Source organism: Gorilla gorilla, chromosome 17, assembly GCF_029281585.2.
Source record: "Gorilla gorilla gorilla isolate KB3781 chromosome 17, NHGRI_mGorGor1-v2.1_pri, whole genome shotgun sequence".
NCBI lineage: Eukaryota > Metazoa > Chordata > Mammalia > Primates > Hominidae > Gorilla > Gorilla gorilla.
Genome location: NC_073241.2, coordinates 61,326,194 through 61,339,999, shown reverse-complemented (window position 1 = coordinate 61,339,999; position 13,806 = coordinate 61,326,194). Strand labels below are relative to the sequence as shown.

General features: G+C 44.1%; 1 protein-coding gene, 1 long non-coding RNA gene and 1 other non-coding gene across 7 annotated transcripts in view; 1 reads left to right on the top strand and 2 right to left on the bottom strand.

Annotated features, from left to right (window-relative positions):
- RNF138 (ring finger protein 138) overlaps window positions 1-8,347 on the bottom strand; it is a 39,902-nt gene extending 31,555 nt beyond the window's left edge. For 2 of the 4 annotated variants that reach the window (XM_055368288.2, XM_055368290.2), the window contains exons 1-2: window positions 7,885-8,260; window positions 7,234-7,420 (exon numbers count right to left, since the gene is read on the bottom strand). In XM_055368288.2, the coding sequence (XP_055224263.1) occupies window positions 7,234-7,343 (110 nt within the window). In that variant the 5' untranslated portion in view covers window positions 7,344-7,420; window positions 7,885-8,260. Of the gene's footprint in view, window positions 1-7,233; window positions 7,421-7,884 lie in introns of all 4 variants that reach the window. The other 2 variants (XM_031003601.3, XM_055368291.2) reach the window with 2 other exon arrangements.
- Window positions 5,531-5,633, bottom strand: LOC115931488 (small nucleolar RNA U13). The gene has a single exon (XR_004067971.1). It is a non-coding gene; the product is annotated as a small nucleolar RNA U13 (small nucleolar RNA).
- LOC129528315 (uncharacterized) lies at window positions 8,271-11,777 on the top strand. 2 transcript variants are annotated; one of them, XR_010131226.1, is made up of 3 exons: window positions 8,271-8,668; window positions 9,979-10,080; window positions 11,543-11,777. It is a non-coding gene; the product is annotated as an uncharacterized lncRNA (long non-coding RNA). The 2 variants fall into 2 exon arrangements; XR_008673552.2 differs by lacking the exon at window positions 8,271-8,668 and adding an exon at window positions 9,139-9,549 and having other exon boundaries at window positions 9,976-10,080.
- Window positions 11,778-13,806: the final 2,029 nt, after the last annotated feature.

Sequence of the window (13,806 nt, the reverse complement as noted above, 5' to 3'; positions counted from 1 at the left end):
GCCGAGGCGGGGCAGATCATTTGGGGTCAGGAGTTGGAGACCAGCCTGACCAACATGGTGCAACACCATCTCTACTAAAAATACAAAAAAATTAGCCGGGTATAGTGGTGCATGCCTGTAGTTCCAGCTACACGGGAGATTGAGGCAGGAGAATCTCTTGAACCCAATGGGTGGAGGTTGCATTGAGCCAAGACTGCACCACTGCACTCCAGCCTGGGCAACAGAGCGAGATTTTGTCTAAAAATAAAATAAAATAGAGATATTCAGGTCTTTTATCTCCAATTTTACTGTTCCTTCCTCTGTACAACCAAGCATGTTTCTTCCGACATAAAACGAATTATTCTCATCTCACTTTGGGCTGGAATGGATCAAAGTGCTAGACAGAACTTATTTCAAAACAAAGCAGAAGTAGGAAGGAAAAAGGTACAAATCAAGAATTACTAAAACTAATTTTCATGTTCCTGAAAAGGCCCGTATCTTCAGAACAGGGCATTACCCTATAACCAAAAAAGGTCTCTTTACATTTCTCTCAACTTTAAACTAGCAGATGCTAGACGAATTTCCGTTACGCATTCTCCCAACAAAAGGCTAATCAACAACACTGGGAGAGGAAAAACAATATTCCCACTCATCATGCTCCCAATTTCAGTATAAATTAAATAATTTAAAATCTGGCACTTAGTCTATCTATTTTCCGAGTCGATAATCGAGATCATTCCCCAAAAAAACTTCAAAAAAAAAAAAAAAATCAAAGGTTGTAAACTAGTCCTCAAGATTTAAAATTAAGTAAATCTTTTTCTTTTTTTCTGAAACAGAGTCTCACTCTGTCACCCGGGCTGGAGTGCAGTGGCACCATCTCAGCTCACTGCAAGCTCCATCTCCCGGGTTCATGCCATTCTCCTGCCTCAGCCTCCCGAACAGCTGGGATTACAGGCGCCTGCCGCCACACCCGGCTAATTTTTTTGTATTTTTAGTAGAGACAGGGTTTCACTGTGTTAGCCAGGATGGTCTCGATCTCCTGACCTTGTGATCCGCCTGCCTCGGCCTCCCAAAGTGCTGGGATGACAGGCGTGAGCCACCGCGCCCAGCCTCAACCTTTTATTATATAATTAAATAGCACAGATTTTAGGAAAGAAGAAAATTATTTTAAAGTATATACTTAGAGCATAACTACTCAAGTAACAAGATACCAATAAAGCTGTTAAAATTACAAAGCCAGGTGCTGTGGCACTCACCTGTAGTCCCCGCTACTCAGGAGGCTCAGGTGGGAGAACTGCTTGAGACCAGGAGTTTGAGACCAGCCTGAGCAACATAGCAAGACCCCATCTCTAAAAAAATTTAAACTATAAGAAATATATTGTGGGCGCAGTGGCTCACACCTGTAATCCTAGCACTTTGGGAGGCCGAGGCAAGCGGATCACTTGAGGTCAGGAGTTCAAAACCAGCCCGGAGTTCAAAACCACCTTGGCCAAAACCATGTCTCTACTAAAAATACAAAAAATTAGCAGGGCGTGATGGTGCACGCCTGTAATCCCAACTACTTGGGAGGCTGAGGGAGTAGAATCGCTTGAACCAGGGAGGTGGAGGTTGCAGTAAGCCAAGACCGTACCACTGCAATCCAGCCTGGGCAACACAGTGAGACTGTCTCAAAACAAACAAACAAACAAACAAACAAAAATATATATACATACACACACACACACATATACACACATATATACACATATACACACACACACACACACAAATACACATATATACACACACATATACATACACATATATACATATATATAGCCCGAGCAACAGAGTGAGACCCTGTTTCTAAATTAATTAATTAGGCCAAGGATAGTGGCTCATGCCTATAATCCCAGCACTTTAGGAGGCCAAGGCGGACAGATCACTTGAGCTCAGGGGTTCAAGACCAGCCTGGCCAATATGGTGAAACCTCATCTCTACTAAAAATACAAAAAAACAAAAAACAAAAATTAGCCGGGCATGGTGGTGCATGCCTGTAGTCCAGCTACTTGTTGTGCCTGTAGTCCCAGCTACTCAGGAGGACGAGGCAGGAGAATCGCTTAAATCCAGGAGGTGGAGGTTACAGTGAGCCAAGATCCCACCACTGCACTCCAGCCTGGGCAACAGAGAGAGACTCGGTCTCAAAAATAAATAATTAATTTAAAATTGTTTGAAAATTAAGGATTAAAAAAAGTAAATATGAACTAAAAACTCAGGAACTAGATGTTCAAGCTGGTCAAATAGGAAATTACACAAATTTGTGCTTAACAAGAAGTAGAAGTTCATTTTAAAAGATGCCTCCTTACAGAGAGGCCTAAAAGCAAAAACAGATTAGATTTCCATTTTTAAGAGTTTAGCAAAGAATCAAACTTGTTATATGTAATTTTTATTGCAATAGTAGCTTACTTCTGCCATGTATAAGAATTATTTCCTTGACTGTTCAAAACAAGGAAGAACAGAGGTTTCCAAGAGCCTTTGAAGATTACAGAATAAAACACCAAAAAAGATAAACACCTTACTCCTACGCCAGTCTGTACTTTCTTCTGAAGCCTTGCTTTGACTATCTGCTCAACTTTCATATTAATTTGTCTTAACATGTTTTTAAAAATATTACATCTGCCAGGTGTGGAGGCTCTTGCCTGTAATCCCAGCACTTTGGGAGGCTGAGGCAGGAGGACGGTTTGCACCCAGGAGTTAGAGACTAGGTTGGGCAACAAAGCAAGACCCATCTCTACAAAAATTTTTTTTTTAATAGCCAGGCATTGTGGTGAGTGCCTGTAGTCCCAGCTAGCTACTTGGGAGGTTGAGGTGGGAAGATTTCTTGAGCCTGGGAGGTCGAGGCTGCAGTAAGCTATGATCATGCCACTGCACTCCTCGCAACAGAGCGAGACCCTATTTCAAAAAAAACAAAAACAAAAACAAAATTACATCTGACCACTCTAAGGCATCTGAAAATGCTGACTGCTTCCTTAACAATCATTTGCAGATGATCTGAATCCTCAGTTTCCACTCTCACTTTATTCCTGGTTTTCTTCCTATCCTTCTGTTCGTTCCTTGTCTGGCTGCAATTTTCTCCACTCAATATTTAAGTAAGTATTCTCCAACACTTTGCTCTATCTAGGTGCTCTTCAATCTTTCCATTTATATACCTCACTCGGTGACCACGTTGACACCCACAGCTTTAGCTCCATGTATTCCAGATCTACATATGATATACACACTTAACTACTGAACACAGTCATCAAATCTTACACACTGTCCTTAAAATGTCAGGAGTCTCTCTGCTCCATTCCTACTATCATTTCCTTAGTTCAGGTTCTAATCATTTCTCTCCCTGACACATCAATGAATGACCTCTTCACTAGTCTCACCACTACCAAGCTGAAAACCCTGCTATGAAGGTAAACTTTCTAAAAATGAAATGTGACCACGCTGCTCCCCTGCCAAAAATTCTTTACTAGGTCTAGTATTATTCATTAGGTTACTTAATTATTTAATAGGTTTTCAGGAAAACGCTCAAATTACCTTACACAGTAAGTTCCTGCCAATAACGCTAAGCTCCATCTCCACTACGCTGTCTTTGGCTCCAGCCAAACTTCAAAGTCCAGCTCACATTCATCCTCTGTACCCTCCTTGACTCTGGCATTCCCCACAAACACTGAAGACAAACGCTGACCTAAGGCATTACTTCATCTAGGAAATTATCCCTATCCTTTAGGCTAATTTAGATACCTGCTCTAGATGCTCACATAAAATCTCTTCTGTATCAATCACACTCATTTATAGGTCTCTCCAGCGGACTATTAAGTCTCCAGAGAAACAGTACTTAGTAGTCCCTGCACCAGACAAAGAGCATTCAACAACTGCAGTTTCAGGGAATGAATGGGGATTAAACGGGAGTTTATATTTTAGTAATGTTATTCTAATGATAATGAACTTGCTCCTTTTACTAGGATAGTCAGTAGTCAAATCCTTTCCTGTAATTGAAATGGCAATTAAAATTTTTCATTTTCTAACTGATCCACAGTAACCCAAAGCCCTTATCACTTCAACTCTCTATTCGTGAATCAAAAATTGATTTTGCAGCCAAATATAAATTTCTTTAAAGGCATAGGTCTGTCCTTTGTGAAGAAGGTAGAGCAAATGACATAGATAACTATGTTAATTAAAAAACAGGTCAGGCGCCATGCCCCACGCCTGTAATCCCAGCACTTTTGGAGGCCAAGGCAGGAGAATGACTTCAGCCCAGGAGTTCAAGATCTGACTGGGCAACGTAGTGAGGCCCTGTCTCTATAAAAAAGAAAACAAAATTAGTCAGGCATGGAGGCATGCTCCTGTAGTCCCAGCAACTTGAGAGGCTGAGGCAGGAGGGTTGCTCGAACGGGGGAGGTCAAGGCTGCAATGAAACATGATCACACCACTGCACTCCACCCTGGACAACAGAATAAGACCATGTCTCAAAAAAATAATGATAATTTTTAAAATTTCTCTCCAATTCCCCCACTAAACTCCTTCCAACTGATTAAAATCCTGTTCCTCCATTACCACCTCTTCCAAATTAAATTTTTTCTCCCTCTGCCTATTCTTTTAATTCATTGTTCAGGCAGAACTGTCTATGTACAATAAGTTGATTTGAGAAAGGTCCTGAATTAAAAACAATCATCTCCAACATTTTCCACAGTCTTGAGGTCAAATCAAATTATAAACCTTGATTTAAAATGTCCCACAAGGGAAGCGGACTAGAGCAATCTACACGGAATTTTGGGGAGTGCTAAAAACTACAATGAGGCCCATTAGGTCAATGACCCAAAGGATAATTAGAATGATTCTATCCAAAAAAGACCTGCTTTATATATATATATATATATTTATTTATTTATATATTTATATATATATTTATATGTTTTATATATATTTATATATATTTATATATATTTTTATATATTTTTATATATATTTATATATATTTATATATATTTATATATATTTATATATTTATATATATATTTATATATATATTTATATATATTTATATATTTATATATATATTTATATATATATTTATATATATTTTTTTATATATTTATATATTTATATATATTTATATATATTTATATATATATTTATATATATATTTATATATATATATTTATATATATTTATATATTTATATATTTATATATATTTATATATTTATATATATTTATATATATATTTATATATATTTATATATATTTATATATATATTTATATATATATTTATATATATTTATATATATTTATATATATTTATATATATATTTATATATATATATTTATATATATTTATATATATATAGTTAGCAGCTATTACAACTTCCTCTCACCTTGCTCTCCTCCCTCCCTTTTATCTACCCACTGCCAACACAGCACTTAAATTTTTTTAAAATATTGGAAAGGGACCAAGTTATGCTAGATTAAAGGTGGAAGATCTATATTGTGCCCTAGACACCTCCAAACGTTTTTTTGTTCATGTCAGATGGGTAATGTGCTGACCCTGTAACAAGGTTTGAGGATGGCATATCTCACACATGCCTGTGAACACTCAATCATCACACTATGAACCACAAAAGGATTCCTCAAAACATTTCCCTAAGAATCTGCATTTGTTGCACAAAATAACAAGATGTCATTCATCTCCCTTAAAGAGCAAAAGCGTAACTGGCATAATTTCTATCACGAAAATCCACACACTCTTGGCTCACACAACCAGCACAAAATAGAAATAAAGTAGACAGTGCAGTTAAGATTGGGGAAAAAATGAGAAGAGTTGGTATCAAGAAAACAACCACAGTAAGGGCATTTGCAATTAAGAACCAAAAATTCACTCCATCCTTTACAAAATTATAGAACCTCACCTCAAAAAAAAAAAAGAAAAAAAAGTCAAAGGAGAATGAAATACATTTAGAAGGTTGGTCAATTCTTTTCAGTTATTTGCAAACACACGTAACTTTCAAGCCTGAGTGTGTTTTTTAAAAATAAAGATTTCCGGGCGGGGCGCGGTGGCTCACGCCTTTAATCCCAGCACTTTGGGAGGCCGAGGCGGGCGGATCACGAGGTCAGGAGATCGAGACCACCCTTGCTAACACGGTGAAACCCCGTCTCTACTAAAAAAAAATACAATAAATAAATAAATAAAGATTTCCAGGCCCCACCTGCCCGAACATTCTTCTGTTAAGTTTGAAATGGAGCCTGGGAATTGGTATGTTTACTTAAAAAGTTCCCCGGGGACTCTGATCATCAGTCAGGTCTGTCAGAAGGGCTATGCACCTTCTCAACAAGGGCTCTTTCCAACCCTTACTCACACCCTAGCCGTCCATAAAATTTTATCAAAGTTCTTGTAAATATGCCTGCCAATCAAACGCATGCGTTATCTCACCCAACCCCTTTGTGTTCTCCCCCACCCTGGGTAGCATCTCAATTTCGGCTCATTCCTCACAACAGAAGTCTTCCTTTCTCCTCTCCACCCTTGTATTAACCAAGTAATAAGCAGAAAGGTAAAACAAAGGGGAACGCTCATTTCAATGCCCGAAAATCCTCTCAGTTTTAAGAGACCAGAGAAGAAAACTCATTCTAGATCCCTCTAACACATAGTGGACTGGAAACGAAACAAAACGCTCTCGAGGGTGTTCTGTGAAGCAGGGTTGAGGGGAAGTTACAGAAGAGCTCTTGGACCGAGGGGACGGACCAAGGTTCTGAAAGAGGAAACTTGAAAGCAGGGCAGGTCGCGGGGCGAGCGGGCCCGCGCGAGCACCGCCGGCCGCTTTTGACACTCGACACCCCAGCCTTCACCCGGGTTGCTAAGAAACAAAAAGGCTCCAAGATCCCTGCAATTCTTCCCGGGCCTGGCGGAGACGACAGGGGCCTCCGGGGCCTCCGGGGCCTGAAGACGCCGCAGGGAACGGCCTGGCCACTGCCCCGGGGGCGCGAAAGCCAGGGAGAGCGGGAGAGCGGGAGCTCGGGCTGAGGGGGCTGGACGCGGGGAGCGGGCCCCGAGGCTGAGGAAGAGGCCGCCCCGGGACTCTGAGGGGCGGGGAACGGGACCTCGCGGGGCAGCGACGCTCGGGCAGGCCGCGGCGGGCTCGGTTCCCGCCAGGCGGCAGCCCGGGGTCCCGGGCCGGAGGCCGGGCCTAAGCGACAACCCGGCTCCGCGCGGGGGAGGGGGCGTCTACTCACACGTGCTGACAGGCCGTGGTCCGCACGGGCGTTTTGAGCACCTCCTGACAGACGGGGCAGTAGAAATCATCTTCGGTGTAGGACGTGGCCGCAGAGAGGTCCTCGGCCATGGCGGGGGATGGGGGAACAAGGCGATGGCGACAGCGGCAGCGGCCGAGGTGACGGTGGCGGCCCGGGACCCGACTCCCTACACGAACCCGGAGGGGGGAGGGGGATCGCATCAGGATACAGCGCGCGCCAGGAAGGGGGCGGGGCCCTGGGTAGGGCGGGGCCGAACGCAGAGACGCTACTGCCGCACGCGCCAGACAAGAGGCGACCCCTCCCACGGCTCCTCCCACAAGGGCTGGATGGGGGACGGTGTTAGGCGGGAGGCTGGGCTCGCAGCGTACCGTGGGCCCGCCCCGCTCGCCCCTCACCCCGCCCCAGGTCGCGGCCTCACGCTCTAGGCCACGCCCTCACCGGGCTCCAGGCGCGGGCTCGCGCCCCGCCCTCAGCCCCCGTCTTCGCCCAAGGCATCCCTTTTCACTGCTTTTCCGCCTCTACTCACCCCGACCCCCGAGCCCCGAATGCCCAGCCCGTGTCCGCGGCTTCCTCCCCGCCCCGCTTCCCGGCACCCCGGCCCCTCCACGCTTCCGCCGGGGAGACTCTCACCTAGGAGCCCCGAAGCCGCGCTGTGGAAGGAGCTGCTTTTCCTTCACGTGTTCGTAGAGACGCGGCCCAGCGCTTTCCTCGGGCTTCCTGTCCGGCCGCCGCTATCTTCGCAGCCGAGGCCCCGGGGCAAATGGAGGGCGGCGTGCGCTGTGCTCATCGGCCCCAAACGGGGCCGGAGCCGAGACTCATGGTGCAGGGAGATTCGCCCGCCGCCGCCAGCAGCTCTGTCTTGGCATTGCGCTGCCTGCAGCCTACCCGGCCGTCACCGAACGCGGGAGCGCCGGGGATCTGGGCGGAGGAGCCAGGAGAGGCGGGGAGGCACGGGGTGTGAAGTGCGGCCTCTATAGCAACCGGTGCACGGCGCCTTCCGCGGGTTGTGACGTAAGCAGCTGGGCGCCCGCGGTGACACCTGCGCCTCCCCGCCCCGCCTCGCTAGGCCCGGGACCCCAGTTACCTCTCCTGTCAAATACATTGGGCCTTTCAGGAAGTTTTCGTCAATGTTCAAGATTTAGTCTTTACTCTTTGCCCTACCAGAATGTTTTGATCTTGTCAAGATGTGTTATAAACAAATATTTGTTACGGGATTTTAATCTTTTGGGGGCAGGATTAAAGTTTCCTTGAGAGGATGTCCACTTTCTCCTTTAACAGCATGACCGATGCTTAAATACGGTCGCAGATGCAGTCTTCTACTACACCTTTGGGTTGATTTTTGATTTTTTCTTTTTTTTTTTTTTTAGCTTTGAAGAGAAATGCCGTAGAAGCATGGACGTGGCTTTTCACCAAGGTTATTCACTAATTTAAGTGGTTTTTTTTAAATTTAATTTTATTTTATTTTATTTTTTGAGACAGGTACTCACTCTGTCTCCCAGGCCGGAGTGCAGTGGCGCGATCTCGGGTCACTGCAAACTCTGCCTCCCGGTTTCACGCGATTCTCCCCCGAGCCTCCCGTGTAGCTGGGACCACAGGCGTGTGCCACCACACCCGCTAATTTTTGTATTTTTATTAGAGACAGTGTTGTACCATGCTGGCCAGGCTGGTCTTGAACTGACCTCAAGTGATCCACACGCCTGGGACTCCCAAAGTGCTGGAATTACAAGCATGAGCCACTATGCCCTGCTTGTTTTTTGTTTGTTTGTTTTTGTTTGTTTTTTGATGAGCCCTTAATTTCCAGATATATCTGTACAATTGATAATCTATAAGATGGTCCAACCTGCGTAGCAGAGTGAGACTCCGTCTCAAAAAAAAAAAAAAAAAGAAAGAAAAAAGGCCGGGCGCGGTGGCTCACACCTGTAATCCCAGCACTTTGGTAGGCGAAGGCGGGTGGATCACTTGAGGTCAGGAGTTCAAGACCAGCCTGGCCAACATGATGAAATCCCATCTCTACTAAAAATACAAAAATTAACCAGACATGGTGGTGGGAGCCTGTAATCCCAGGTACTCGGGAGGCTGAGGCACGAGAATCGCTTGAACCCGGGAGGCAGAGGTTGCAGTGAGCCGCGATCGCGCCGCTGCACTCCAGCCCTGGCGACAGAGTGAGACTGTCTCAAAAAAAAGAAGAAAAAAAAAAGGATAAATCGATAAGATGGGATCACAATGACGTGAAAGAAGCTAAGGAAAATCTGGAACATTATACAGCATCTACAATTAGCTTCAGAGAAAAGAAAGGTTTTATTACCATCCTTTGTTAAAACCCTCCCCCATGGTCTAAATGAATAAACAGAAGCCATTTAAGGGACTGTTTAAATCAATTCTGCCATTTATTGTCTATGTTGACATTGGCATTGTTAGGTGTTATGCAGATGTCATGAACTTTGCTCTCAACCTGTTTACATTATTACATATCTATCAGAATGAGAGAGAAAAAATGGTATTTGCCAAAGTATTAAATTTTGCATTAAACGATGGCTATAATGAGGATAGGAAATGGAATGATTAGAAATATATGGATTTAACAGAAAACTTTATGGAGGAAATGGGTTTTAATGTACATCTCAAACGCATTGATTCCTAGAATAATAATAATTTGTCCAATGAATAGCTAATTCCCTCTACCAAACTATATTTTGTATTTTTGTTGCTTTTCCTCCTTAGCAGCAAGCGCAGTGGAAGCAAGACAAGAAAGCTAATACTAGCTTCAGATTTCCTGGAAGGAGGAAGAGCACGTGACGAGAGGGGCAGCTAATAGCAGTAGTTCAGGTGCTTTTCACATTCACTTATAAAATGGTTCTTTGAGTTCAAATTTTTAACAGCCCAGAGAAGAAAACTCACTTTTTTTCTTTTTTCTTTTGAGACAGAATCTCACTCTGTCACCCAGGCTGGGGTGCAGTGGAATGATCTCAGCTCACTGCAACCTGCGCCTTCCAGGTTGAAGCAACTCTCCTGCCTCAGCCTCCCAAGTAGCTGAGATTACAGGCATGCACCACCATGCCAAACTAATTTTTGCATTTTTAGTAGAGACAGGGTTTTGCCATGTTGGCCAGGCTAGTCTTGAACTCCTGGCCTCCAGCGATCCACCCACCTTGGCCTCCCAAAGTGCTAGAATTACAGGCCTGAGCCACTGTGCCTGGCCTACATTTTACTTTTTTGATAATTCCACTCATTTCATTCATTCTGACCATTTAGGAAGTAAGGTGTATTTTCTGTATAATAGTGTTTCCCATTATTCATTGGGAATATCTAACCATAACATTAATTTTGTGACCCTAATTTTATTTGCTTCATTCTTTCTCTGCAACGGCAGCTTTACTTATGTCTAATCCAAACATATTTGTATCACTCCCCCATATATTCTAATAAGTCATTCGGTATACACGTAAGCATATAGCTGGCAATATGTGGAAATCCAGCAAAAACTTGGACATAAGAAAAATATAGATACCCTTGGAAAGTTAAGCTTAAAAAAATAAGTTGCAATTACCAATGACACAATCTTCTTTCTTGGCAACATTTCTGGTGAAAAGCTACTTGATATTTTTATAAGAATGTCATAGATTTACTCAAAATACATTCAGCTGCGTAAATAAAATGTCCTCAGCCTTTGGTCATTAGAAGGGAAAACCCTAGATGTTAGACCGATTTGGTAAACTGTGCTGCAATAATTTAAACAGTTCCTTTAAGTTTAGGTTAAACCAGTCAGTCCCTCTCAGTGGGCTTCCCTCAAAATGGCATTTGGGAGAAGGGAAGGGAGGATGATGGGTAGCTGACATGAACTCAAGGCACCATAGGGGAATCTGGGTCCTGAAATCTGCAAGTTCTCTTTTGCATTTTTGCTGGATTTTCTTTAGCCAGACTAATTTTCGCTGCTCCTTGAGATGCAATGTGTCCTGGGTGTTCTCTTGCTGAAACTTGCTGATGAAGATTGCTCGGACCTGTCTCTCAGCTGGGCCAAGGCCCTGAGATATGTCCTAGCTTCACCAACACTGTAAAACCTTCTGATTTCTGCCACGATCACCTTCCAATTCCTTAACCCTCAACATGGCAGGCTCCTTAGCAGGCTCTCTGGCTCTCAACACAACTACTGTCTACGACATCCTTTGTGGTTCTCCCTCTGGTTCTGAACAGCCTGTAAGGCCATGTGCTTCCAGGGCACGCACTCCAACCCATCTAACCCACCTTTCCCCCCCAGAATGAAGCCCCTGCTTTGTTTCTTCTCCTACAGTCTCTTGGATTAGAAGGAATGGACTTTTCCCCTTGCCACTTCTTGCTGATTGGGTGCTCTAAAACTCTCCAGTCAAGGCCAGGCGTGGTGGATCATGCTCCTAATCCCAGCACTCTGGGAGGCCGAGGTGGGCGGATCACTTGAGGTCAGGAGTTCGTGACCAGCCTGGACAACATGGCGAAACCTGTCTCTACTAAAATACAAAAATTAACCGGGCATGGTATGCATGCCTATAGTCCCAGCTACTCCAGAGGCTGAGGCAGAAGAGTGGCTTGAACCCAGGAGGCAGAAGTTGCAGTGAGCTGAGATGGCACCACTGCTCTCCAGCCTGGGTGACAGAGCAGGACTCTGTCTCAAAAAATAAAAAATCAAAATAAATAAATAAAACTCTCCAGTCAAGTTCGATGGACCTTGATATGCAAAAGAGAAAAATAAAATAATTTAGGATACTGATTTCTTGACAAGGCCTGGCTTTATCTTACTACAAACCCTCAAAATCCTGTTTTGCTGGTAAAAGTGATTGCCTTTGAAGAAGTGAACTGGGAAGCTGGAGGATGGAACAGGAGAGAGGCTCATGTTTCACTCTCTACCCTTTGGTATCTTTGTAAATTGCTACCATGTGCAGTGTTGACACTCAGCTGGTTTGTACCAGTACCATTTTCCTAGTCTTTTTCAGCCTTGTCCATCCTGACTGGTGAGTAGTCTGTCCTGAATGACCAGTACCAATTTGGTTCCAGTTGCTAAATATTTTTATTTTAGCAAATATTAGCTAAATATTACTCTTGACTATGTACATACACAACTGTTCCATGAAAGGGCTATATATGCAAAGTGACTCTCAAATGCAGAAGAAGCCAAAAATCCAAAGAAGAGGCAAACAAATCCAGTTTGCTGGTAGCAGGTGATTTACTGGGGAACTTGTGGATGGAAGTGTGGTCTTGGGCAGCAGCAAGACAGGTGGATCTTCATACTGTTATCCTGCAGACCATAAGGAAAGGGTATACATAATGTGCAGGAAAATTAAAGTTCACCCCTGAGGGAAAGACAAGAATACTATGTGCATTACAGCCTATAATTTGCTTAAGGGCAGGATTTATGATTAAGACCATGCTCTTTTTACACAAGGAATCATAAAGAAGAACTCTTAGGGGCATTCCTGGAACTGGGGTTAATCAGAAGTCAACCTAGCATGTTAACATCCATGATGGAGTTCTTTAACCTCCACAATAACCAATTGTGTAGGGAAAACTCTAACCATATTTTACCTTTACTCTCACAGCACCACAACAATCAACACAGAAGAAGACTTCTGTGAACAAATATGTGGGGGGTTTTCCCCACGCACCAAGCAGCAGACAGCAAATGGGTGTCCTCTAATTCAGTTCCTACCTACCCAGAGACAGTGTCAGATCCCACAGGTTGGGGGCCCAGTTCCCAAGACTGGCTTCCATACCCCCAGACACCACTTACAAGTCTGGGCCTCCAGAACTTCTGACCAACCAGCTTCAAGTTGCGGTTCCCACAGCCCACTCTTTGGGTTTCATTAATTTGCTGGAGCAGTGCACAGAACTCAGAGAAACATGATTACTGGTGTATTATAAAGGATATTGCTCCAGCAAATTAATGAAACCGAAAGAGTGGGTTCTGGGAACCGCAACTTGAAGCTGAAGCAGCACACAGAACTCAGAGAAACACGATTACTGGTATATTATAAAGGATATTGCAAAAGATACAGATGACGAGACGCATAGGGTAAGGTATGGGGGAAGAGGTGCAGAGCTTCCAAGCCTTCCCTGGATTGGCCGTTTCCTCTTACCAGTGGTTTAAGCATGAGTGTGTATGTGACTCGGTTATGACCAAAAGGCTGTGAAGGGAATTATTATGAGGGGCATCGGCAAGCACTTTTCTTTGATGATCAAAGACAAGGCCAGGCATGGTGGCTCATTCCTGTAATTCCAGCACTTTGGGAGGCTGAGGTACGAGGATAGCTTGAGGTCAGGAATTTGAGACCAGCCTGGACAACATAGTGGGACCCTGTCTCTATAAAAAAATTTTAGAGGCCAGGCATGGTGGCTCATACCTGAAATCCCAACACTTTGGGAGGCCGAGGCAGGCAGATCACCTGAGGTCGGGAGTTCGAGACCAGCCTGACAAACACAGAGAAACCCTGCCTCTACTAAAAATACAAAATTAGCTGGGTGTGGTGGCAGGAGCCTGTAATCCCAGCTACTTAGGAGGCTGAGGCAGGAGAATCACTTGAACCT